Genomic DNA, 22,594 nt, shown 5'->3' with positions numbered 1-22,594 from the left:
TGTGCAAGCACAAAGCTAAGCACAAAGGTGGTAAAACAATTTTGCACCTTTAAATGTTAACAGACATAGTGTGTTTCGCATTTTAGTCCATTTCAATTTCAGGTTGTAAACAACAAAAAACAAGTTCCTGCTAAAATGCAGTAAATATGCATATTCTTGTATAATAACGCAAAACTTGCCTTCAGCTTCCTCAAAACCTAGGAATTTCACAGCCTGAGCATAGTTTATAACACTAGACAGGTAGGGGTGAATATTTGTGGTCGCTGCAACGTAAGTGTATGATTGGATCAATGCTTGCTCATCAGCCACATTTGTTTCACCAGCCTGCATGAGAGAATGGAATTCAGATTTCAGACAAGTAAAAATCATATATAATTTCAATGGCAAAATAAGAGCATAAAAGACACCAACAAAGCACATTTGGACTTCAGTGCATATCAAATCATATTAAATGTTGATTGATATATATATATATATATATATATATATATATATATATATATATATATATATATATATATATATATATAAAAATAAAAGTGGAATTGAGAGAAAATCATGAACAATTTTAAAACTATTATATTAGACAATGACAATGTTTACATGGAAATTTTGATTTATAGTGTGTAATGTTCATTACATGTAATACCTTTAGTCATTATTTGCAAAAATTCTGAAGTTGGCTCTATGTAAGTCACAAATTGGAAGAAACAATATGCAGTAAAAAACAGAGAATAACCTTTCTAGCCCCAAGCATATTTCCTTCACTATTATTTGTCTGGTTAATGACGAGACTTCCACATATCCGTTCAGGATGAGCCTCATCCACAAGCTCTGCTGCACACATAAAAAGATAACAGAAATATTTTCTTCAGTAAATAAAGCCATCAAAAACTATTATTCATTAGCACTACACAGGAGGCTTCATTTTTCTCAAAGTGGACCAACAGAGAGACTTAAAGTTTCAACATACCATTATATTTCCCTGCATTTGGCTAATGGTCTTACTGTATCTAGGGTAGTCTAGTGTACTTTATAATGAGAGTATGTGCTGTGCATTTAAACAGCTGGAGAACCAGCAGTTTCCAGACCAGAGGCAGGATCTTCCTCATTCTCATCCTCTGACATAACAGTGTTTGTCTCTCCAGATTCCATATGCTTCTTGAAGTGCTCCAGTTGCTCTACCAAACAGCAATCATACATATTTAGAAATATTGTTGCAAGACATCAGTTAAAAAAAAAAAAATAATTACATTATACAAAATAAATAAAATATAATTCAATCAAATAAGACTATTAAGTGCATTTTCTGCAATTTATAAAAACCAAATATTGAAAACATAAAACAAAAACATACTCTTTTCAACTTCAGGCTTTAACCTTCTGTTCTTAATAAGGATTTTTCCTTTAAGATCATTCGGTGAAGGCAAAGGCTGTCCAGGCACCATCTAAAAAATAGATTATATAATTGTATATATATATATATATATATATATATATATATATATATATATATATATATATATATATATATATATATATATATAAATTCACTTCTAAAGAAAGCTATTAGCTGTAATTACTAATCATCACTCTTCACTCTAAAACACATACTGGGAAGTCTTCTAAGGGTTGCTTGAGGAGTATATCTCCAAAAATATCCTCACAGTATCGGGCCAACTTATATTGTTGATGCCTCCTATGAAACATGGAGGAAAAGTTTGCATTATAAATCAAACATGACAAAACTATTTTTAAAGTATGCATGTGGATATGATGAGATTTTGGTATGCATTGGTATCTAAATGTAAATAGATTAAAATATACACTTTCTTTGATAGGAGCACTTATACACCTGCTTATTCATGCAATTATCTAATCAGCCAAGAATGTGGAAGTAGTGCAATGCAACACATAAAAATTATCCAGATGCAGGTCAAGAGTTTATGCTCAAACATCAACACAAAGTTTCGAATGTGATCTTAATGACTGACTTAATATGTTTCATTTCAGAAACTGTTGATCTCTGGGGGATTTTCACACATAGAATCTTTAGTGTTTACACAGAAAGATGCCAAAAACATTCAGTAAAAGGGCAATTCTGAGGGCAAAAACACCTTGATGATGAAAGAGGAAGGCTATGGTAACATAAATAACTCCTCTTTACAACTGTGGTGATCAGCATCCAGGAGCATAGGCTATAACAATGTAAGACCAAATGGATAAGGGTATATTTTAGTCAGCCAGAAACAGGAATTTAAGGCAGTCCTAAACACAAGATCACCCAAACTGGACATCGTTCATCAACAGACAACTTTTGTGGTAAACAGTAGTTTTTTGTTACCATAGCCTAGTTGTCAGCTATGACCAAAAAAACATGTCCACCTGCAGAGCTGCTACTCACTGAATGGGTTTTCTTACACATTCTGCATAAGCTCTAAAGAATACTGTGTGCATAAAAAATCCCATAAACTCAGCAGTTTCTGAAATACTCAAACCAGCCAATCTGCCACTCACAACCACCCCACAGTCAAAGTCACTGCAGCCACATAATTGTCTGATTATATAAATCTATGAATTTGCATGAAATACATAGTGTAAATGTATTGAAACTGAATATGTGGGTTATAAATATTTGATTAATTTGATTTATAGAATTTTTTTTGTTATTAGTGTAACAAATATATTTTGAACGTAATATGTTTTAGCCTGTCTTTTTGGATATAAAAAAAAAACCAAAACAAAAAAAAACATACGTACGAGCAGTGGTTCTCAAATGAAAGAATCACAGGGTATTCGGAAGACACAAATGCAGTTTCTTTGATGGCCTGAATGACGTCCTGGAAAAAGTCATTCATATGCTTTTTTAATTATTAGAATGTAGCTCTATTCACATAATCTTAAGGCTTTTAAATAAGCAATGTCAACACTTTTTTAGGGGGGGAAGCAATGTTGCTATATCATAATCACTTGAGTACAACGAGCTTTTCGTAAGATGCCTTTGATGCACTTGGCATGATTATTCACCTTGAAAAGCACATCTGTACACATTGCCTTGCCATGAGTGATAATCGGCTCTTGATCCTCTCCTTTTCCATCCCAGCAGTCCAGCTCCACACACCTGCAGTGAAAAAGTAATATGAGTACTATAGACATTGGCACACACTAAGCGGTGCAGTACCTCCCAAATGCTGAGAGGACTGAAATCCATTTAATAAATATTTGAAAGCTGTACTATAAGAAACTGCATCAGTGTTAAACCAATACAGACCATACCATGCAATTATTTTTGTTACATGTGGTGTCAGATTTATTTTTTTATCCTAATGCACTGAAATCTTTCTCATGGCTGGATCAGGAAGCTTTCAGAAGGTTGAGATGGAGTTCAAGAGGAAACATGGCAAGCACATCAAACAATATGGTTGCCAAATTGGGAAAGAGGACCGTTTGTTTACAAAGCTAGGTCAATAAATAAAGTCTATAAATAAAGTTACATTTTGCATAAAAAAGATAAGTATGAACACTTTTGGGACACCAAAAGCCATTATTTATAATATAGCCACAATTAAAATATAAAACATCTAACATTTTGCTGATAATAATTTTTACACACAATAAAAAATGTTTATAATGCAACACTTTTTTCTGTCTGTTAGTAAATCTATATATTGAGATACATAGTTGTGGATCACAGAAATGTCATGTTATGTCAAGGTTACTTTTGTTATGTTACCCAGCCCTATTTTGAAGGCAGACAATTAATTAATATTAGATTGTGCACCTGCAGCCAGAGAGCAGAACTTGCCGGTACATTTCCACAGAAGACTTCCCTCCAAACTGCCTGCCAGTCAGGTATGTGTTGTGAGAGGAGCTAATGAAGTAGTGTGAAAGTGGGTGGTCCATCTCCTGATAGTGCTCCAGTCGATCAAGAAACACTGGAGCATTCTCATCAGACATCAAATACCGGCAAAAGCCATCACATGACATCACTCCTAAAAAAAAAAATAATAATTAATAAAAAGGGTAATATTTATGTGTACCAAAAACATTATTAAGATGCATGCAAATTCAAATGAGAAAGTGGTCTACAGCCTAATAAGTACTAATGAACTTCACAAGGCAAGAGATACAAATATTTGCATCATCACTATCTGGAACTATAATGATATCAAAAGCTGGAAAAAAGCCTGGCATGTGCATACTGTACATGAGTCCAACATCCTTTACCTTTTATTCTAAGATTCTCGTCAGTCTCATAGGTTTCTACGATTTGCCGTGCACGTTTGGTGTCATAAAATGGAAAGAGTATCTCGTTAAGACAAGGGTCTCGTTGGTTCTGTGTGGAAATAACAAGGGTTTCTGTTTTTTTATTGGAGCTGCTACAGAGACTCTGGCTAGCTGTAAATGTCTATAAAAATGTCAGTTTGAAATAGAACCACATCAATCACACCACATAAAAGATACATTTTAAAGCTATGCTTTGGAGAGCTTAAGAAAGTGAAAAATGCAACATAAAAAATGCGCAAAAATCAGTTAGCAGTGTGAAAAGGTTACATTTGTGTCAGAATAAGAGAATTCTTTTTTCATAGTAGGAATCTAAAGTGGAAGAAGTGTGATTTAACAACTAAGGGAAAAGGAAGCCAAGGTGGGAGTAAGTTAATATGCGAAAGCCTCTTACTTCATTCAAAAAGCTGACTAATTGCTCTATGTTTAAATAATCACTCTTATCTCCACAGCTGAAAAAAACAAAGACATTACATTACACAAAAAAATAAGACATTGTTTCTGATAATGAATATTAATTTTTAAAAAAAACTCAGTAACCTTGTCATAAAAAGTCTTTGTCATTACATTTAATTATTACAAGTTAATATTCCAAACTTTTGAGGCAGACAAGGTGACACTAGTTATTGCAGAGATTTGTAACAATAATTAACATTTGTTTGGCTACATTTTCCCTTTAATTAATTAAAAACATTTGAATATGTTTGGGCTACAGTATAGCTCATTTAAGTGGCCTACTCACAGTTTTTTGAACAGTGCTTCAATGTCAGTTCTGGGGCAAATCTTCTGAGTGAGAGAGTAAAACTTGTCAAAGGTGAAAACATCAGGCTCAATTTCATCATTCTGGAAAAAACAGGCAGAAGCTATCTGTTGCCAAATAGTTTGGTCTGTACTTGTAAAATGGGTTAAACTGCATTACTGACCAAGTTACTGAAAATCAGTAGATTGTGAAAATACCAAGTTTTAGTGAACATTTTTTGAATTTCACCTTTCCACTAGGCAGACCAAGGTCTTTAAGTGCCTGGAATATAACCTTTTCAGTTTTGCCAGAAGCAAAAGTTCTTGTTATGCTGTAAAAGGAAAAAAGATATTACATCCAAAAATAACTTTACCGGACTAATCACACTGACGCTTCTCAGCATGACCACTTCACAAGCAGCAGGACACACTCTACGCATGACTTATTTATTTGAAGCAGAAATCGCATTAATCAAATAGTTGAGCATGTGTACCTTCTCACTGGGATTTTTCCACTCACATTGGTCAAAGATGACAGCTTCATCCAGCTACCAAAAGAAGAATGGCTTTAAATAACAATCCAAACACCATGTGAGCAAATAAATACTGAAGCAGCAGCAGAATCACGTGTGATGATGTTTGATACAGAGTGGAGTGTTAAATCATAGCTCTAATTGTGATGCAGGCTTAAAGAAAATGTAATTAAATCATGAAAAACATTTCATTAAAAAAATTGTTTGGGTGGCTTAATTGATCTGTTTGCCAGTGGAAGTCTGGTACTCACTGTTTCTTGAGACAGGTCATCGGGCACACATTGTTTGCACGAGTGTTGTGAATCAGCAAGCGCAAGCTGTCAGTCCATTGCTGTGAACAGAGTGTAAATGGGTAGCTAAAATTAGCATATGGCAAGAGAAAACTTCTCCAGCAAGTGCAGCAGTGCAGTGAAAGTGACAAATATATAAGCAAATAAATAAATAACCAGCCAATCAACCAAAAACTGAATGAACACAAAAACAAACTGAAACCCATAGAAACAAACATGCAAATAAATAAAAGATTTCAGAATACCATTGATGTTTAAATATACAGTTTGTTTATGTTTTAATTATTTATTTTCAATATTATTTCAAGAAAATAAAATCAATATTTGTTGTGACTACACTTTGGCTTCATTCAATTGCCATCAATCAGCTGTAGGTGAACATGTCAAACCAGCAATCAAACGCTACACATTTTATTTTAGAATTATAGGAATCTTTTTTTTTATTTGTTTAGACGACCAAATCGAGGCCTGAAATCACACAGTGTCATGTCACAGGTCTTACACCATGGCAAGCACAGCACAGCACAGCACAGCACAGCACAGCACAGCACAGCACAGCACAGCACAGAACAGCACAGCACAGCACAGCACAGCACAGCACAGCACAGCACAGCACAGCACAGAACAGCACAGCACAGCACAGCACAGCACAGCACAGCACAGCACAGCAGTTACTCAACTATTCATGAAAACGATTGGAATTGCAGAAAAATAACAGTAGGTGCCCTAGACTAATGAGTTAGTTTTAGTTTATTTTATTTTATTTTTTCTTCAGTCATTTAAACATAACAACATACATAAACAGAATTTTTATAGTACAGCAATGACTGAAGGGGTTAAGGCTGAACACTTATTGATGCCTAACCCAATTTTAAATACCCAACATGAGATATAAGAATATTATCAGCTATATATATATATATATATATATATATATATATATATATATATATATATATATATATATATATATATATTATATATATATTATATATACACACACAGCTCATACAGATAACATATTAATACAAATATTTTTCAAATATAAGCCATTACTAATAACATTACACAAAGCACCTTGTCTATTATCCTCTAAACATTCCATTACCCTAATACTGCCATGTATCATTACATAATACACCGGCCTTCTACTAGTTTTAATGATCTTTAAACTAAACTGAACAATATCATTCTAATGCTAATGAGTTATAAAATCTCAAAATCAAAGTCAAAATAACAATAAGTATCTGCATACAACAGTGAAGCATGGTGGAGGTTCTTGCATGTTTGGGGCTGCATTTCTGCAAATGGATTTGGACACTTGATCACTATTAATTATGTCCTCAATGCTGAAAAACACAGGCAGATACTTATCCACAATGCAATACTAACAGGGAGGCATCTGATTGGCCTCAAATTTATTGTGCAGTAGGACAATGACCCCAAACATACAGTCAATGTCATTTAGCATCTTCAGTATAGATATAAACAAGGAGTCCTGGATGTAATGTTTTGGCCACCACAGAACCCTGATCTCCACAACAAGTATGTCTGGGATTACATGAAGAGACAAAAAGATCTTAACCTACCAGTCAAGTTCATTCAAAAACTGTGTGCAAGTGTAAGGAATTGATGCTGTTTTGCAGGCAAAGGGTGGTCACACCCAATATTGCTTTTTCTTCTGTTTATTTATTTTACATTTTATTCAGTGATAAAAAAACAAACAAAAAACAATTAACACTTCTATTTTGTTAAATATTCTTACTTTAAGGCATTTTTTCCACATCTGCATAAAACAATTTTGACAGTACTGGGTCGGTGGGTAATTTTGACAGTGGATAGATGGATGGATGGATGGATATGAAACTATAAAATGTACATTTGTGCTTTGATGTGAAAAAACGATGCCACAGACATTTCTAGATGGATATTTTTTTTTCCTGCATTCTTCCCTCATTTCCTCCATCACATCATTGAGTTACTAGGCAGCTATTTTTGCCAAAAATACCAGGAAACAGATGATGCCTCTTATAGTGCTTTAGTGTGAGGTCTTTAAATGTACTGGTACTTTAGGTTAGTACTCATCCTTCCTTGAAAATAATCTTAAATGTAGAAGGGGACATAGTTTACTTCAGGATGAATTTTGTGACTTTTTCTGAGTGGTTAGGTTACCTTTGCAATGCTAATGGTGGGTGCCACTATGTACATGAAGCTTAGATTAACCACATCTGTGCCACTGCATACGCAGATGATTCTGCCCTCTAAGTCACTCTCAGACTTCCCGATGGTCTCGAAAGCTGACAAAATCTTTGGATCCTACAGAGACAAAAAGCACAACTGAATACACAATGTGCAGTGAATATATGAAATAAAACAATTATGATTTAGATCAGGGATGTCAAACATGTGGCCCATGGCCATTATCATCCCAATGAAGGTTCTAATCTGGCCCACAAAATTAATTTAAAATCAATGCCAGCTGCCACCAGTTTCCACAATGCTACTTCCCAAAGGGATTCACGTCTTAGAATGAATGTGAGTAGCAGGGCAAAATTCCTTTTAGATATCCACAGCAAGCAAGAGGTGAGATATTATGTATGACGTACATATATAAATATGAAGTCTGTTTTTTGACAGTTTTGACCTTGCATGTGGGATTTGTATATACATTACATGTTGAATGTCAAACTTTGTATGTATCTACCCTCATACCTATCTACCTGTCTACCCACCATCCTATCTACCCACCTACCTATCTACCTGTTTACCCACCTATCTACCTACCAACATACCTTCCTACCGGTCTACCCACCTACCTATCTACCTGTCTACCCACCTACCTACCTACCCACCTACATACCTACCTGTCTACCCACCTGTCTATTAACCACCTACCTATCTACCTCTCTACCCACCTACCTATCTACCCACCTACTCATCTACCTATCTGTGGCCAAGGCTTCAAAGGAAAAAAAGGGCATCTGGTCTGATCCCACAGAAGGGCTACTGTAGCACAGATCGCTGGCTATAACAGAAAAATGTAAGAACTGTAGATGCAGTCCAGTCCAGTCAGAGTGCCCCTGCTAACCCATGTCTACCACCAAGCATATGATCATGTGAATAGAGAGGTTAGTGTGGATCACTACATTATGGGATGGTACCAAAAAGTCACTATGAGGTAAAAAAAATGCTGGAAAAAAATGGTTGCAGACAAAGTACAAATCTTCATAGTAATAGCATTACTGAGTGGCCTCTTTCATTCATGTGCAGAAATAATAATTTAATAATAAGAATGGTCTGAGAAACATGACAGAGATGACTTGGCCTCATATTCCCCAGACCTCAAACTGATCCAGCATCAATGGGATGTACTGGACATGTACAAATTTGATCTTTGGAGGTCCCAGCTCACAATTTACATCTTGGTGCTAGATACCACAGCACATCTTCAAAGGTCTTGTGGACTTCATGCCTCAATGGGTCAGAGCTGTTTTGACAATATTATGCATTTTAATGGTACAGCTGATTGGTGTTTGTGATATAGCCTGTTAACTAAAATGACTTTGACACCTCTGATTAAGATACTTATGGCAATAACACCAAAAATCAGATACATTAATGATTTTACCTTAGGCACATTTGTGTTCCGTATACTGTTGATTAAAGAGCACTCCAGAACCTGGCCTTCCTATAGATAACATAACAAAACATCAATATATAATGGAAAAGCAAAAAGCAGTACACGAGTATAGTAGGCTCACACATTCGGTGTTTCTGCAAACCAGAGAAATTATTATCAAGTATTGTATTATTCTAAGAGTTGTGCTAATACCTTTCCTTCACTTTTCCATGTGATGAAAAATGCAAAGGCATCCACTCTAAAAAGACAGTGCGGCTCAAAGACAAATGGATCCTAAGAGAAAGATAAACACAGGACAAAAAACATTGTTTAGATAGTTATGGGCAAGTAATATATGCAATAAATCTCCATACTGTGTTCTAAGAGAAACAGAAATAATATAATAACACTAAAAGCAACAGTATTTCACCAGTATTTCACAAAAGATTATATAATGTACAAGACAGCAGACGAGAAGCATTTTAAAATCTAAAATAAATAAATAAATAAATAAATAAATAAATAAATAAATAAATAAATAAAAGAAGAATTTCTTAATTTCGTTCTAAATAAGTTGGTCCATATTTGCAAAATGTCATTTGTTAGCTTTAAATGACAACTTAGATATTCAATTAATCCATTTACAAAGCTTCAAAAGCAATATTGCTGCATTCTAAGCCTTTTAGCTGATGAAAAGACAGTGGGACTAAAAGACAGCACAATTTCTAAGACATCAATTTGAAATTCTCTGTGCATGTATCCTTCAGTGCTATCTTATTATTCTTCTCACCAGACAAAAACTTAATGGAAATCTAAATAAATGTTTAAAAACATATTTCTACAAGTCCTCCAAGAGGAACATCATGCTTACAACTGTACAGGTCTTTTTCTTTAATTTTAACATTAACAGTGAGGTTCTTCTTTTTCAGATGTTATTCCAGTGTTTGAATTAACTAATTAACAGTGTTTGCTACCTGAGAGGCACTGTATCAAACTTGTAAGTGATTTACATTACTGCATGATACAAAACTACTGCATTAAAAAAAAAAAAAAAAAAACACTGAGCTGAGAAGCTAGTGAGTGGTTAAAAGTAAATAACACAAACAGTATGTCCTGATGCCTGCTGTCCTGATGCCTGCCAAGTTTGCTTTTTGTTTAATTTGTTTCCTAAAACGACTTACAGAGAAGAACATTTATAAACTGTTTTAATAATTGTTGCTTGTTTAATATTACAGTGTAATGTCAAACTATGTCAGGGTTCCATGAACATTTGACGCATGAAAAAATGCATCTTACTGGAAATTTGTACTGGATCCAGTGGCCTTTTATTGACCTTGTTTCTGAGGTACTGTGGGAAACTCTTCAACAGGCAATTTAAGATTATCTTGTAGTGCACCAACACAGTTTGGAAGATGTTTAGAGGATATTTTCTAACTAAACAAACACTGCTCAATTGCATTTTTTTTATATATCAGTTGAGAAAGAACTCCCAAAGTGATCCATGGTCCTCATGGGAAATCCATGCTCGGGTTTGACAGCTTTAGTCCGGTCACTCACACGCTGTACGTGAGAATAACAGCCTTCCAAAAATATTCAGGCCAAGATAAACTAACTTGGACTGACCAGGAATTCTCAAAGGACTTTTGAGAACACAGATGTCTTCAGCTATAGATGACTTTGAAGATGCAGAATGCACGAATGTCTGCTTTGGACTAAGGGCCTCAATATATTTGCATAGTTTCTTAGAGTCGATGTGTCAGTGTACAAAACAAAAACTGCTGTTATAGAATATCCACACAGAGCATTAATGTCCCTGGAGAATTAACAAACTCTGTTAAAATATTCAAGCTGAATATTTGTAGTACATGAATACCTTATTTTCATAAGGTAAAAAAAAATAAATAAAATAACAAAAGCTTCTTAAGCAGTTCTGTTAAACCATTAAAGAATTAAGTAGGGTTCTGCTCCCCAGACATTGTGGACATTATGTTCTTAGAAAATAAGCATCATGCAGTTGAAACTTGTGTATATTAAATAAACATTTGTCCAAACAAATCAGCATGATCCAAAGAAGAAAAAGCAAATAATTTCCTTACCTCATCGAATCGATCAAAATATTCCCCCTCCTGCATAATATGAGGCACCAGCCTCTGCCAGTTAAATTCATAAGCTTTGGCCATTCGTCCTATAAGACAGAAGAAGATAAGGCAACAAAAGAGACAGAAAAAGGAGCGACTAACATCACACAGGACGTACCAGCAGAGAATACAAACCAAGGCAAGCATCTGTAAATACAGGGAATGGGAGGTGCTATAATAAATTGCTGCTGTAATAAATAAATATGTATTTATTAATTATGAAAGAATAATTCAAACATATTTATATAATATATTTTTCTCTTAAACCTGCTTGAAAATACTTTTCTTACCTAAACTATTTTCAAACCAGCTTCTAAAATTTTATAATTGCTTTTTCTAACCAGAAACTAATGCTGCCTTCAACTAAATCATTTTCCTGTTGCACAAATGAGGCTGCACTCATGAAATACATTATATACAGTATAGATTATATACTGTATGCGTGGGTATGTATGCACAACTCTGGTGCTCCATTTTCTCCACTTGTTAATTATAGCTTTCACAGGGTTTCTAACATTTTAAAAATGTTAAACATTTCTTTTCTGAACAATTGCTTTCCACATTAAAATCCTATACATTCTTTATATGCTGTGTGTAAACCAAAATGACCGAACTCTTTATTTTAGCAAGGCTATAGATTAAAGCTGTAATTCAAAAAGAACATGCTTAGAAAGGTTCAGATTTTCATAATATATAATCCACCGAGGACAGATCCTACACAAAAAAATATGTTTTAGGACATACATTTATCATAGGGCAGAACATACACCAAAAAAATAACTAACTAACAAATGCACTAAACACTTAACAAATAGGAGGGAAAGAGATTCAAGCAGAAGACTATGTGTACAAAATTATTTAAATCACTAGAACACTCACAAAGACCAGTTTTTTCATTAAATTCAACTCAATTTGATGAGCTCTCTCATGACCTTAAATGACATGCCTTTTTTTTTGCTTGCAGATTTTATTGGCCAGGAAATAGTGTTGTTTCTTTAATAAACCCCACATTCTTTTTGCTCACTGAAAAAAACAGCTCCTTTGTGCTTACTAAATTTGGATGTGTGTTGTGGTCAAAAAGCATATCGAAAAAATGGACCAAGTGGTGTCTATTACAAACACTTCAGGCCGTTAAAATCATGAAAGCCTTCAGCACTGGAGAGTCAAGCTGATTATTATGGAACATGTATGCTGTTCAATCATGCGTGTGTACAAGTCCTCATAGGTATGGAATTAAGCTCCAAATAATGCATGCTGAAGAAGCAGCTGTGGCTCACTTTTGATAAGCTCCTGAAGAAAAGAGCAGAGACTGAAGATTACTTCAATAACCTTCTTCTACTTATACCCTCTGTCCTTTCTGTTTCACTGGCTTCTTAATTGTAATGGACATTGGTTTAGTACTTTTCTCTGACTGGACATCTCAAGTAGAACAAAAAACTGCAGACATGTGCTTAGAATTGAGGTACCTGATTCCTTAATCAGCCAGCAACACTCTCTAGGGTCAGTACGGTTAAAAAGCAGTATTAAGCCAAGATAGATGACAAAACAGTTTGCTGGTATACACTTACATCTTCTAGCTCTTACTTCTTAGGCCTGGACTGTAGCAGAGCTTTAAATGCTCAATTTACTTGTCACACTTCACTTTAAATGCCTCAAATCAATCTTGTAGACACTGGCTATGTTTCCTGTGTTCTAGTCAAAGCGAATGTCTCTTGGGAGAATATAAGAGGCCTGAAGTGACAATCTCATGTAAAGAATTTGCTGACCTGGCTGAGGCTTGTTCAGAAAAGAAAGCAAAAATGCACTCAGCGCTGTGAGAAAAGGTTAGAATAGCTCTCATCTATTTTGGGTTTATCTGCGAGTTAAAAAAAATACAAATAAATGATAAAAATGTATTATCTTCAGTGAAGGTATAATGATACTAGACCAAGATGGAGACATTTACATGTATGGCATTTGGCAGACACCCTTATACAGAGCGACTTACAACTGAGCAGGGGAGGGTTAAGGGACTTGCTCAAGGGCCCAGCAGTTGCGGCTTCATGGTGGTGGAATTTGAACTCATGACCTTCCAATCCAGCGTCCAATGCCTTAAACACTTAGCTACAACCTCCCACAGACTTTGACAAAGATGTAGATTTTGGAGTTGTGTGGGTGTGAATATGTTTAGCAAAGTTAGTCATCTTTAACAAAGGCAGTCAGATAAGCAATCAGTGATGGGGTTTACTACAATAGGAAAAAAACTGTAATAGTAACCCAGTTCCAGCACATCAAGAAGTATTTGATTCCTCCTATACTGCAGTAACATGCAAATCTAAACATTTTTATTTTTGTTTAAGAATGAGACCATCTTTTTGAGATGGAGGCACTTATTCAGTTATTGGTGTTGAGTGCAATTTCTGAGTTTTTCCTAGCATGCAAGAGCTGAAACATGTAGATGCAAATCTATACATCTCCTCTCAAAAAGCACACAACCTCATTGGAAAAAGATGATTTGATTGGAAAGCTAGAGAATTAAAAGGTTTGGGGAAGACTATAATGGAATATACCATCCTTTGATCATTCTTGCTCTCCTGATCAAAGCAATGTCTCAATGTCCTCTTACAGAAAGAAAGAAAATTGCATACCATTATATGGTTCAAGACAAAAACATTAACAGTCTAGAATTGTTATGGTAGGTTTATTTTAACAGAACGAGGCAGAATAAAAAAGAAATCCATAAAATAACATTAACAGAAAGGTTATAAATTAATTTGTATTTGATCAAGTAAAATAGGTATTTGATCCAGTACCAACCAGCAAGAGTTTTGACTCCCACAGACCCAAATTAGTCCTGTCCCTTTTAGAAAGAACTTCAAATATCAACTTGTTAACTGTACGAATGACAACCGTCGCAGAATCAACCTCTTCTATTCAAACCTCTCTACCACCATGGGAAATACTAAAGAGCTGTCAAAGAATGTCAGGGATAAGATTGTAGACCTGTACAAGGCTGGAATGAGCTACAAGACCATCAGATTGTTGCCTTGGCTGTATGTTATTGATCATTGTCATGCTGGAAGACCCATCCATGACCTATTTTCAGTGTTCTGGTTGAAGCCAGAAGGTTCTCACCCAAGATTTTATCACATTCTCCCAAGCCTTATCTGAATCATTCAGGTGTTCACTGGCAAACTTCGGACAGGCCTGTTCATGTGCATTCTTCAGCAGAGGGACCTTGGTGTTTTACCAATGGTTTTTATGATGACTGTGGTCCCAGCTTCCTTATGATCATTAACAAGCATCCTCCTGTGTAATTTTGGGCTGATCCCTCACCTTTCTTAAAATCATCCTTACCCAATGAGATAAGATTTTGCTTGGAGCTCCAGAGTGAGGGCGATAATCCTATATTTCTTCCATTCTCAAATTATCATGACCACAGTGGTCTCTTTCACACAAAACTTCTTGCTGATGGTCTTGTAGCCCTTTCCAGCCTTGTGAAGGTTTACAATGTTGGCCATGACATCGTTTGACAGCGCTTTGGTCTTGCCCATTGTGGTCGAGAGGTTTAAATGAAAGAGGGTGATTCTGTGACAGGTGTCTTTTATACAAATAATGAGTTGATATTAGGAGTTCTTTTCTTAATGTGTGTGTGTGTGTGTGTGTGTGTGTGTGTGTGTGTGTGTGTGTGTGTGTGTGTGTGTGTGTGTGTGTGTGTGTGTGTGTGTGTAATGAATCTATATAATATACGAGTTTCACTTCTTTTATTGAATTACTAAAATAAATCAACTTTTTAATGATATTCTAATTTATTGAGATGCACCTATACATACAGTATACACACACACACACACACACACACACACACACACACACACACACACACACACACACACACAATTTTAATTTGTCTGTGGTTTCGCAAGGCACAAAACTCTTTCATGCTGTAAATAATAATAATTCATTTGCAGACATGTAATTTCTATCATTTTAGTTCAGCCAGTAGGTTAAAATAAAACTGGCATCACCTGATATCGCCTCTGTGACTGCTAAACATTTCAAGTTTACTGGTATGCAGTTCCCTCCCTCTCTCATAGACTCAAGGCCAAATGCAGTAAATATGCTGTACAGATTCATATTCTTCGTGCAGAATCTAAGAAGCTGTGAATAAAGAAAAAAACCCTGCACAGCTTACCCTTTGGGTGCTCCTTTAAAGATTCATAATCTAGAAAACAAAATTCAAGTTAATTTTTGCCATCAGAGAGTATGCATGAGTTACAGGTTGCTACAAGCCAGCAACTTCCTCTTGTGAGATTTCAGGTGCCTGCACCTGAAATCTGTACGTGAGAGAGAAACCAAGACAGGGTGGAGCATGAATAGGTATGTTCCTGCTACAATGTCAATACTGACTATACAAATCTGATACTGTTATAATAAAGCCCAGCAGAAGTAGTCTTTATATATATATATATATATATATATATATATATATATATATATATACATATATATACATATATATATATATATATATATATATATATATATATATATATATATATATATATATATATATATATACTTCTATATATATATATATATATATATATATATATTTATTTATTTATTTATTTATTTATTTATTTATTTTAAATGCTCTAAGGATAGTCTTGGTTTTTTTTTTTTTCCTAGTCTTTGCCTTTAAGTACCTGACTAACATTAGCTGTCCTGATCTATTCCAATACAATACAAACCTGGAGCTGTATGCACAGTATTTAAAATGATATAAAAGTATAACATAAATCATCTTTATATATTTTAGATTTTACATAGTTTATATGCTTTATTTATCTGCCTTCTTTTTTTCTTTGTTTTATTTTTCTCCCCATCCTATTTCCTCATGCCGAACAGTCTTACAAAGCACTTCATTGCATGTCGTACTCTGTATGTGTGTGTATGTGTATGTGACAAATAAAATTTAATTTTGATTTGAAATAATATTCATGAATATGAATATATAGATTATTTTCAGCAGTGCTGCCTCGCACTTCTACAGTCCCTGATCCTAAACTTGGGTGTGGATACATGGATATTTTCCCCATGAATACATACGTTTCACCAAAGCTCTTTTTCCTCCAAAATATGAAAGTACATGGATTTTTCTGTGTAACATTGCCCTTAGGTGTGTGTGTGTGTGTGTGTGTGTGTGTGTGTGTGTGTGTGTGTGTGTGTGTGTGTGTGTGTGTGTGTGTGTGTGTGTGTGTTGTGCTCTGAAATAAACTGGGATTGAATTTAGGCTATATTTTCTCCATACGTCTAGCAGTCTGACCAGAAAAAAAGTGATAACTGGGGATAAACTAATCAATGTTTTTACCTTTATTACACCAGACTCATTAAGATGAACATTTTCACACACAAGAGAGACCTGTCTCTATATAGCAAAGATCCACTGCTTTTCCCCCCCAATGGTGTTTAGAGATTACTATTCTGGAGCTGTCCTTGATAAAAGTAGAAAAGTACTTGCTTCTGAATGAACTTAAGTATGGGCTAAGTGTTCAGTGTTTGATTCTCCTGCATCTTTATAAGGAGAGAATGGTTTAATATTGAATGATGTACTATCATTCAATATCGTTACAGGCACACTGGGAGAGTGTATTTTAATTTATTTTAGAATTAAGATATTACACCATAAATTGTAGTGATTCCCAAAATAAATAAAAAAAACTGATAAGTTCAGATACTTATAAAAATGTGCTCAATAAACCAAGCAAAAATACTTACTGTTTACCATTACAATTTACACACAGGGGCATTTCATGTACAACAATTTCACTGCTTCTTTACCACACTCTTTATGAGAGACTTAAATTTATCATAAATTATAAAATAAAAAAGGCTCTAATTTCGAATCATTTTTGGAAAAAAGGAACAGAATTAAACAAAAAAATAAATGCAGATGCATTGATGAATGGATTATGTTTATATATAACAAAATTAGATCACAATTTTAAATGGCTGCAAAAAAGTTTGAGAACTTTCCATATATACAGCATATTTTCACTCCATGCACCAAGTGAAATTCTTACTAAACTACTAAGCAAAGCAGCTCGAGAAAACAAGAGCAATACAGGACAGGCTGAATTCTGTCTCCTCTGATAACACGAGCAGGAAACATTTGCATATCTTGGGTTCCTCTTGGTAATGGCTGGAACTGCTCTGCCAAGTTCACTTAGTAACACTAACCTGAATTACAGAATCACTTATCCTCATGAATGCTCTTAGGGGAAAACGTTCAAAAACTAGGCAAACCATCATCGACCATCATTAAATATTGTGATAGTGAAATAAACCAGATTTGCAGGTTAAAATAAAACTGGCTGGAAATATATATATATATATATATATATATATATATATATATATATATATATATATATATATATATATATATATATATATATAAGGCTTGCCTCCTTATGAAGCTGAATACAGAAAACAAAAAACAAACAACATGCAGCCACAGCTCAAGTGGCTGTCAGCATGTACACTTTCTGTTGATGATGTAGGTGATGATGATGATGATGATGTTGACATTTGCGTTAACATGTCCCAGATTTTAAGCAAGTTTGTAAAGTTTAATTATAGTCAGTGAAGCCTGAAGGCGTGTGTGTGTGTCACTCCAGTCTGAGCTGTGTGAGCAAAATGCACTCACCCGCCGCACCGCGCCGCTGCCTCAGAGGAAAACTCGCCCTGTGTGTGCGCCCGAGTGTGTTCACGGCCCTGTCCTCATTTCCACACTGGCGGCTTGCTGAAGTGCACTTACATTATGTGTTTTAAGAGAGACCCGGAAACAGCGCCGCACATCGGTAAATTGGTTTAATGCACGTGGTTTGGTGACCTTTAACGCAGAGGTTTTATAAACGACGGTGACTTTGTTTGTTTGTTTGTGTGTGTGTGGTACCATTAGACTTCAATAAAGTAAAAGCATAATTGCCTAATCCACTAGAAATCTTAACTCATCAACTCATGTTCTGAGATATCCCAGGAGATTCATGTACACCAGCTGATGGCAATATTGAAACTAAATCATTGTATAGAATCACAAAAGTGTATATTAGAAGTGTGTGCAATACAGTTTTATTTAATTGAGAGAAAATGTGTGTGTGTGTGTGTGTGTGTGTGTGTGTGTGTGTGTGTGTGAGAGAGAGAGAGAGAGAGAGAGAGAGAGAGAGAGAGAGAGAGAAGAGAGAGAGAGAGAGAGAGAGAGAGAGAGAGAGAGAGAGAGAGAGAGAGAGGGAGGGAGGGTGGAGCACATGCAGGTAAGAGCAATATCACAATGTCAGTACTGGGTATATCAGTAGTGGCTATACAAATCTGATCCTGGTCTAATAAAGCACAGTCAGAGATGGGAAGTAATGAAGTATAATTTTTTTTTTTTACACAAATGTGTGTACTTTCTACTTCTTAAATTTTCAAAACAGGCTCGTTACTTTAGTTTGAATCTATTTGGTGACATGATCAATATTTCTTCTTGTAATTGCGTGCCGTTTTAACCTCATCAACCTATTTCTTGTCATTGTGCGGCTTTTTCAATTTCCCACTGGTGTATCATTTCCTGGAAACACACACCACAGATGTAGACTAGTTTACAAGCTAACAATGAGCAAGCCAGAAGGCAACAAGATGTTTGGCTAACGTGGATGAGACAGAGGGAGTCAGCGATGTAAACATGACTGAGAACAGAGACATTCCTGATCACCTGATCATCATCATCTTTTCTCTGCTTGTGTTCTATATTGTGGTTGTACAGTCCTGAGAAATTCATTTTAAAACAAAATTAGAATTTTCTTTCTTCTTTTTTTTTTTTTGTTTAATTAATATAAAGATTTAAGAAAATATATAAAAGGTACTGAGAACAGGTTTTGTATAAATAAAAAGGTTAGAGATTATTTGTTTCAAGTGGTCTTTATTTATTCAGACAGGAGAAAGGAAGAAAGCTGGGGGGCAGCCAATATAGATTTTGTCTAGGGCCTTCACAACAGCCCTGAGTAATAGTTATGGTGACTTTTTTTTAAGTACATGTTAAAGCTCATACTTTACTTTTAATTAAGTTAAAACATGTAGTCAGTACTTCAACTTTTACCAGAGTCCTTAAAAACATAAGTATCTGTACTTCCACTTCAGGGGAGGATGTGTGTACTTTTGCCATCTCTGAGCACAAGTCTCACACTGCTTTCAGATGCTCTTGGGATAGTCTTCCTTTAAGGTATCACATGCCATCAAGCATAGATTTAATTGATTAGTAGCAAATCAAATGTACTGATGTTATATTCATTACATTACACATTTTATATATGCATACACAGCAAATAAAGAGATTTCAAACAATATAACTATCTTCTAAAGGCAGTTCAACCAATCCCACCTACTTTTAAAGACAGTTTGACCATTCACACCTGCACCTAAAGGCAATTCAACCAATTCCACCTGCTCCTGAAGAGACTTTTGCTTGGCCAACCCCACCTGCTCCTAAAGACAGTTCAACCAACTCCACCTGCTTCCATCAAGACTATTGCTCGGCCAATCCCATCAGCTCCTAAAGAGAGTTTGACCAAATCTACCTGCTCATAAAAGAGGCGTTTGCTTGACCAATCCCACCTGTTGCTGCAGAATATTTTACCAACTGCATCTGCCCTAGCAGACTTTATCTTTCCCACCTGCTCCCCCCAGAAAAATAAGACTAATTCCACCTGCTCCAGCACAAACTCTGACCAATCCCACCCACTCCTATAGAAAGTTTAGTTTGACCAATCTTTCTATTCTTCCACACATCGGAAGTCTACACTGCTCCTGTGCATGTTTCCTCTGTATGAGATGAGATCAATCTGCCAAATCAATCCCATATCTGCTTTACACCCTAAGGGTGGAGCCTCCATTCTGTCACCAGACTGTTATCCCTGGAGATAAGGTCTGCTCGCAGATTGAAGTGACCTGAAACATAAGTTGCCAGGAGGGACAGCAGGTGAAGACTGCTCTGTGAAAATAGTGAAAGAAAGTGTCTGTTCTGCATGTTTGTGTGACACCACTGTGGTCCATCTTGATAGGGATGAGATGATCCTATAAGGAAGGCAGAAATGCCTGAGGGCCAACCAAAATGTCATCACCTCCAGATAAAGCATGTGGGATTTCTTTGTGTTGAGCATCGCTTTTACTCTACTGTTTTTCAGAGCCATGTAGAGGCAGGTGTTTGAAGTCATACAGGGGGGCATGAACCCAGATTGTTAAACACCAACGAGCCTTCTGAACCTGCTAAAATACAGCAAGTGCATATGGTACAGAACAGAGCAAACCGGACATATAATCCATGATTAAAAGGTTTTAATGTTTAATATAATGAAATATAACAAACACACACACACACACACACACACACACACACACACACACACACACACACACACACACACACACACGCACACACACACACAAACAAAAGCAAATACATGTCTCAGTGGCATGTCCGCGCGCGACAATACAGCCACGTATCCCTTAGCAACCGTGCGCTCGAATCAGGAAAATATTGCGCATGCACCTCCATGTGAGACACGAGCAATTCTGGAGTAGGGTGTTGGCGCCCTCTGGAGGATGACGACCATATTTAAAAAAAAATCGAATTATGATTAAAACAAAAGCCATCTTTTATCACGTTTTCCCCCCAGAAATAAACCGCACTGATGCAAATTATAAGGACCCAATTTTATTTATAAGGATAAATGTTATGTTTTAATGATTTGGACTAAAATAACCAATGAACCTTACTGGCCAATATACACAAATCTGCAGCCCTGCTATTTAAAATACGAGTAATGCCTTTGTAAAACGTCACAGTTGCTACGTATTAATGCATTTTGCCCAGCATTATTGGACAACACGTTTTAAATTGATACTTAAATACTGAATGAGTGTAGTGTAGACTAATTAAACCACCTGCTTATAGGGTAACACATGGATGGATAGTGGGGGTTATTAACAGGTCATTGATAATTTAAAGTCTCTTAGGGTTAACTCAAGTTTGATCCAATAACAATTTTCAAATAACAATAGACAAAAAAAATTTTGTCAACCCGGTTAATGATCATGACTGTTTTTGCCAAATTATTTTATTTATATGATCCTTTTATAAGCTGAGCATGCATGTTCTCTGGGTTAAACAGCAGAAGAGATCATTACTGGTTTCTATCTTTGTGAAATAGCTCTAAAAAACGAAGTTGCACTGTCATATCTTAAATCATGTGCATATATGTTGACATTTACATTTTCCAACTTGATAGCCATCATGATAGCTGGAATCTTTCTTTGATTTCCAATATTACTGTCATGCATGTCAATTATGATATTATTATAGAGATACAATCTATGACATGGATTTACCATGACATTGACCTGGATAAACCAGTTACTGAAGATGATTGAATGAATGAACGAATGAATCAACGAATGAATCAACGAATGAATGGATGAATGAATGAACACTAACTTGGTTCACTCTTTACTTTTTAACCCCACCCACCTCTCCCATAGAAAAAAACCCCCAAATATTCAAAGTATGTGAGAGGAGATGGATGACAGAGAGGTTAGTTCCACTTTGATATAAATTGGTAATTTGTCACCTACTTACAGAACCCTGTTATCTTGACACTGCAGAACCTCCTGCATGCTGACTTCACATAGGATTTTTTTTTTGGCAAAGATCCTCTGTAAAGCATCTTCATAACTAAAACCTGCTATGATCAGAGGTGCAACACAACAAAGTTGTGACCCAAAATGCTCCGAGACTCAGAACCCAGACGACTCTCATCAACACTAATAAAGCCCAAAATAAGTTGTGTTTTATTTGTCTTATTATCTTGAGAGAAAATAAAGAGGCTGCTGATGGAATGACTGTTTATAGCTGCTAAAATGGAAGTGACAACAGGAACTAATATTTAAAGGCACATTAAACATAACTGGATG

At 35.5% G+C, this 22,594-nt stretch overlaps 1 protein-coding gene across 9 annotated transcripts in view; it reads right to left on the bottom strand.

Annotated features, from left to right (window-relative positions):
* plcb4a (phospholipase C, beta 4a) overlaps positions 1-18,395 on the bottom strand; it is a 37,217-nt gene extending 18,822 nt beyond the window's left edge. For 6 of the 9 annotated variants that reach the window (XR_014534223.1, XR_014534224.1, XR_014534225.1 and 3 more), the window contains exons 1-18: positions 11,561-11,712; positions 9,678-9,758; positions 9,474-9,533; positions 8,018-8,161; positions 5,807-5,886; positions 5,517-5,570; positions 5,273-5,354; positions 5,027-5,127; positions 4,679-4,736; positions 4,228-4,336; positions 3,782-3,992; positions 3,028-3,121; positions 2,761-2,840; positions 1,615-1,699; positions 1,358-1,448; positions 1,092-1,181; positions 740-837; positions 180-324 (exon numbers count right to left, since the gene is read on the bottom strand). Coding sequence is in view for 6 of the 9 variants with exons in the window: in XM_083545491.1 (XP_083401617.1) it covers positions 180-324; positions 740-837; positions 1,092-1,181; positions 1,358-1,448; positions 1,615-1,699; positions 2,761-2,840; positions 3,028-3,121; positions 3,782-3,992; positions 4,228-4,336; positions 4,679-4,736; positions 5,027-5,127; positions 5,273-5,354; positions 5,517-5,570; positions 5,807-5,886; positions 8,018-8,161; positions 9,474-9,533; positions 9,678-9,758; positions 11,561-11,644 (1,747 nt within the window). In the remaining 3 variants the exon portion in view is untranslated. The other 3 variants (XM_083545488.1, XM_083545490.1, XM_083545489.1) reach the window with 3 other exon arrangements.
* Positions 18,396-22,594: the final 4,199 nt, after the last annotated feature.

This window comes from Silurus aristotelis (genome assembly GCF_946808225.1).
Source record: "Silurus aristotelis genome assembly, chromosome: 6".
Lineage (NCBI taxonomy): Eukaryota > Metazoa > Chordata > Actinopteri > Siluriformes > Siluridae > Silurus > Silurus aristotelis.
Note: the sequence above shows the minus strand (reverse complement) of the source record. Positions and strands in the feature narration are given on the sequence as shown.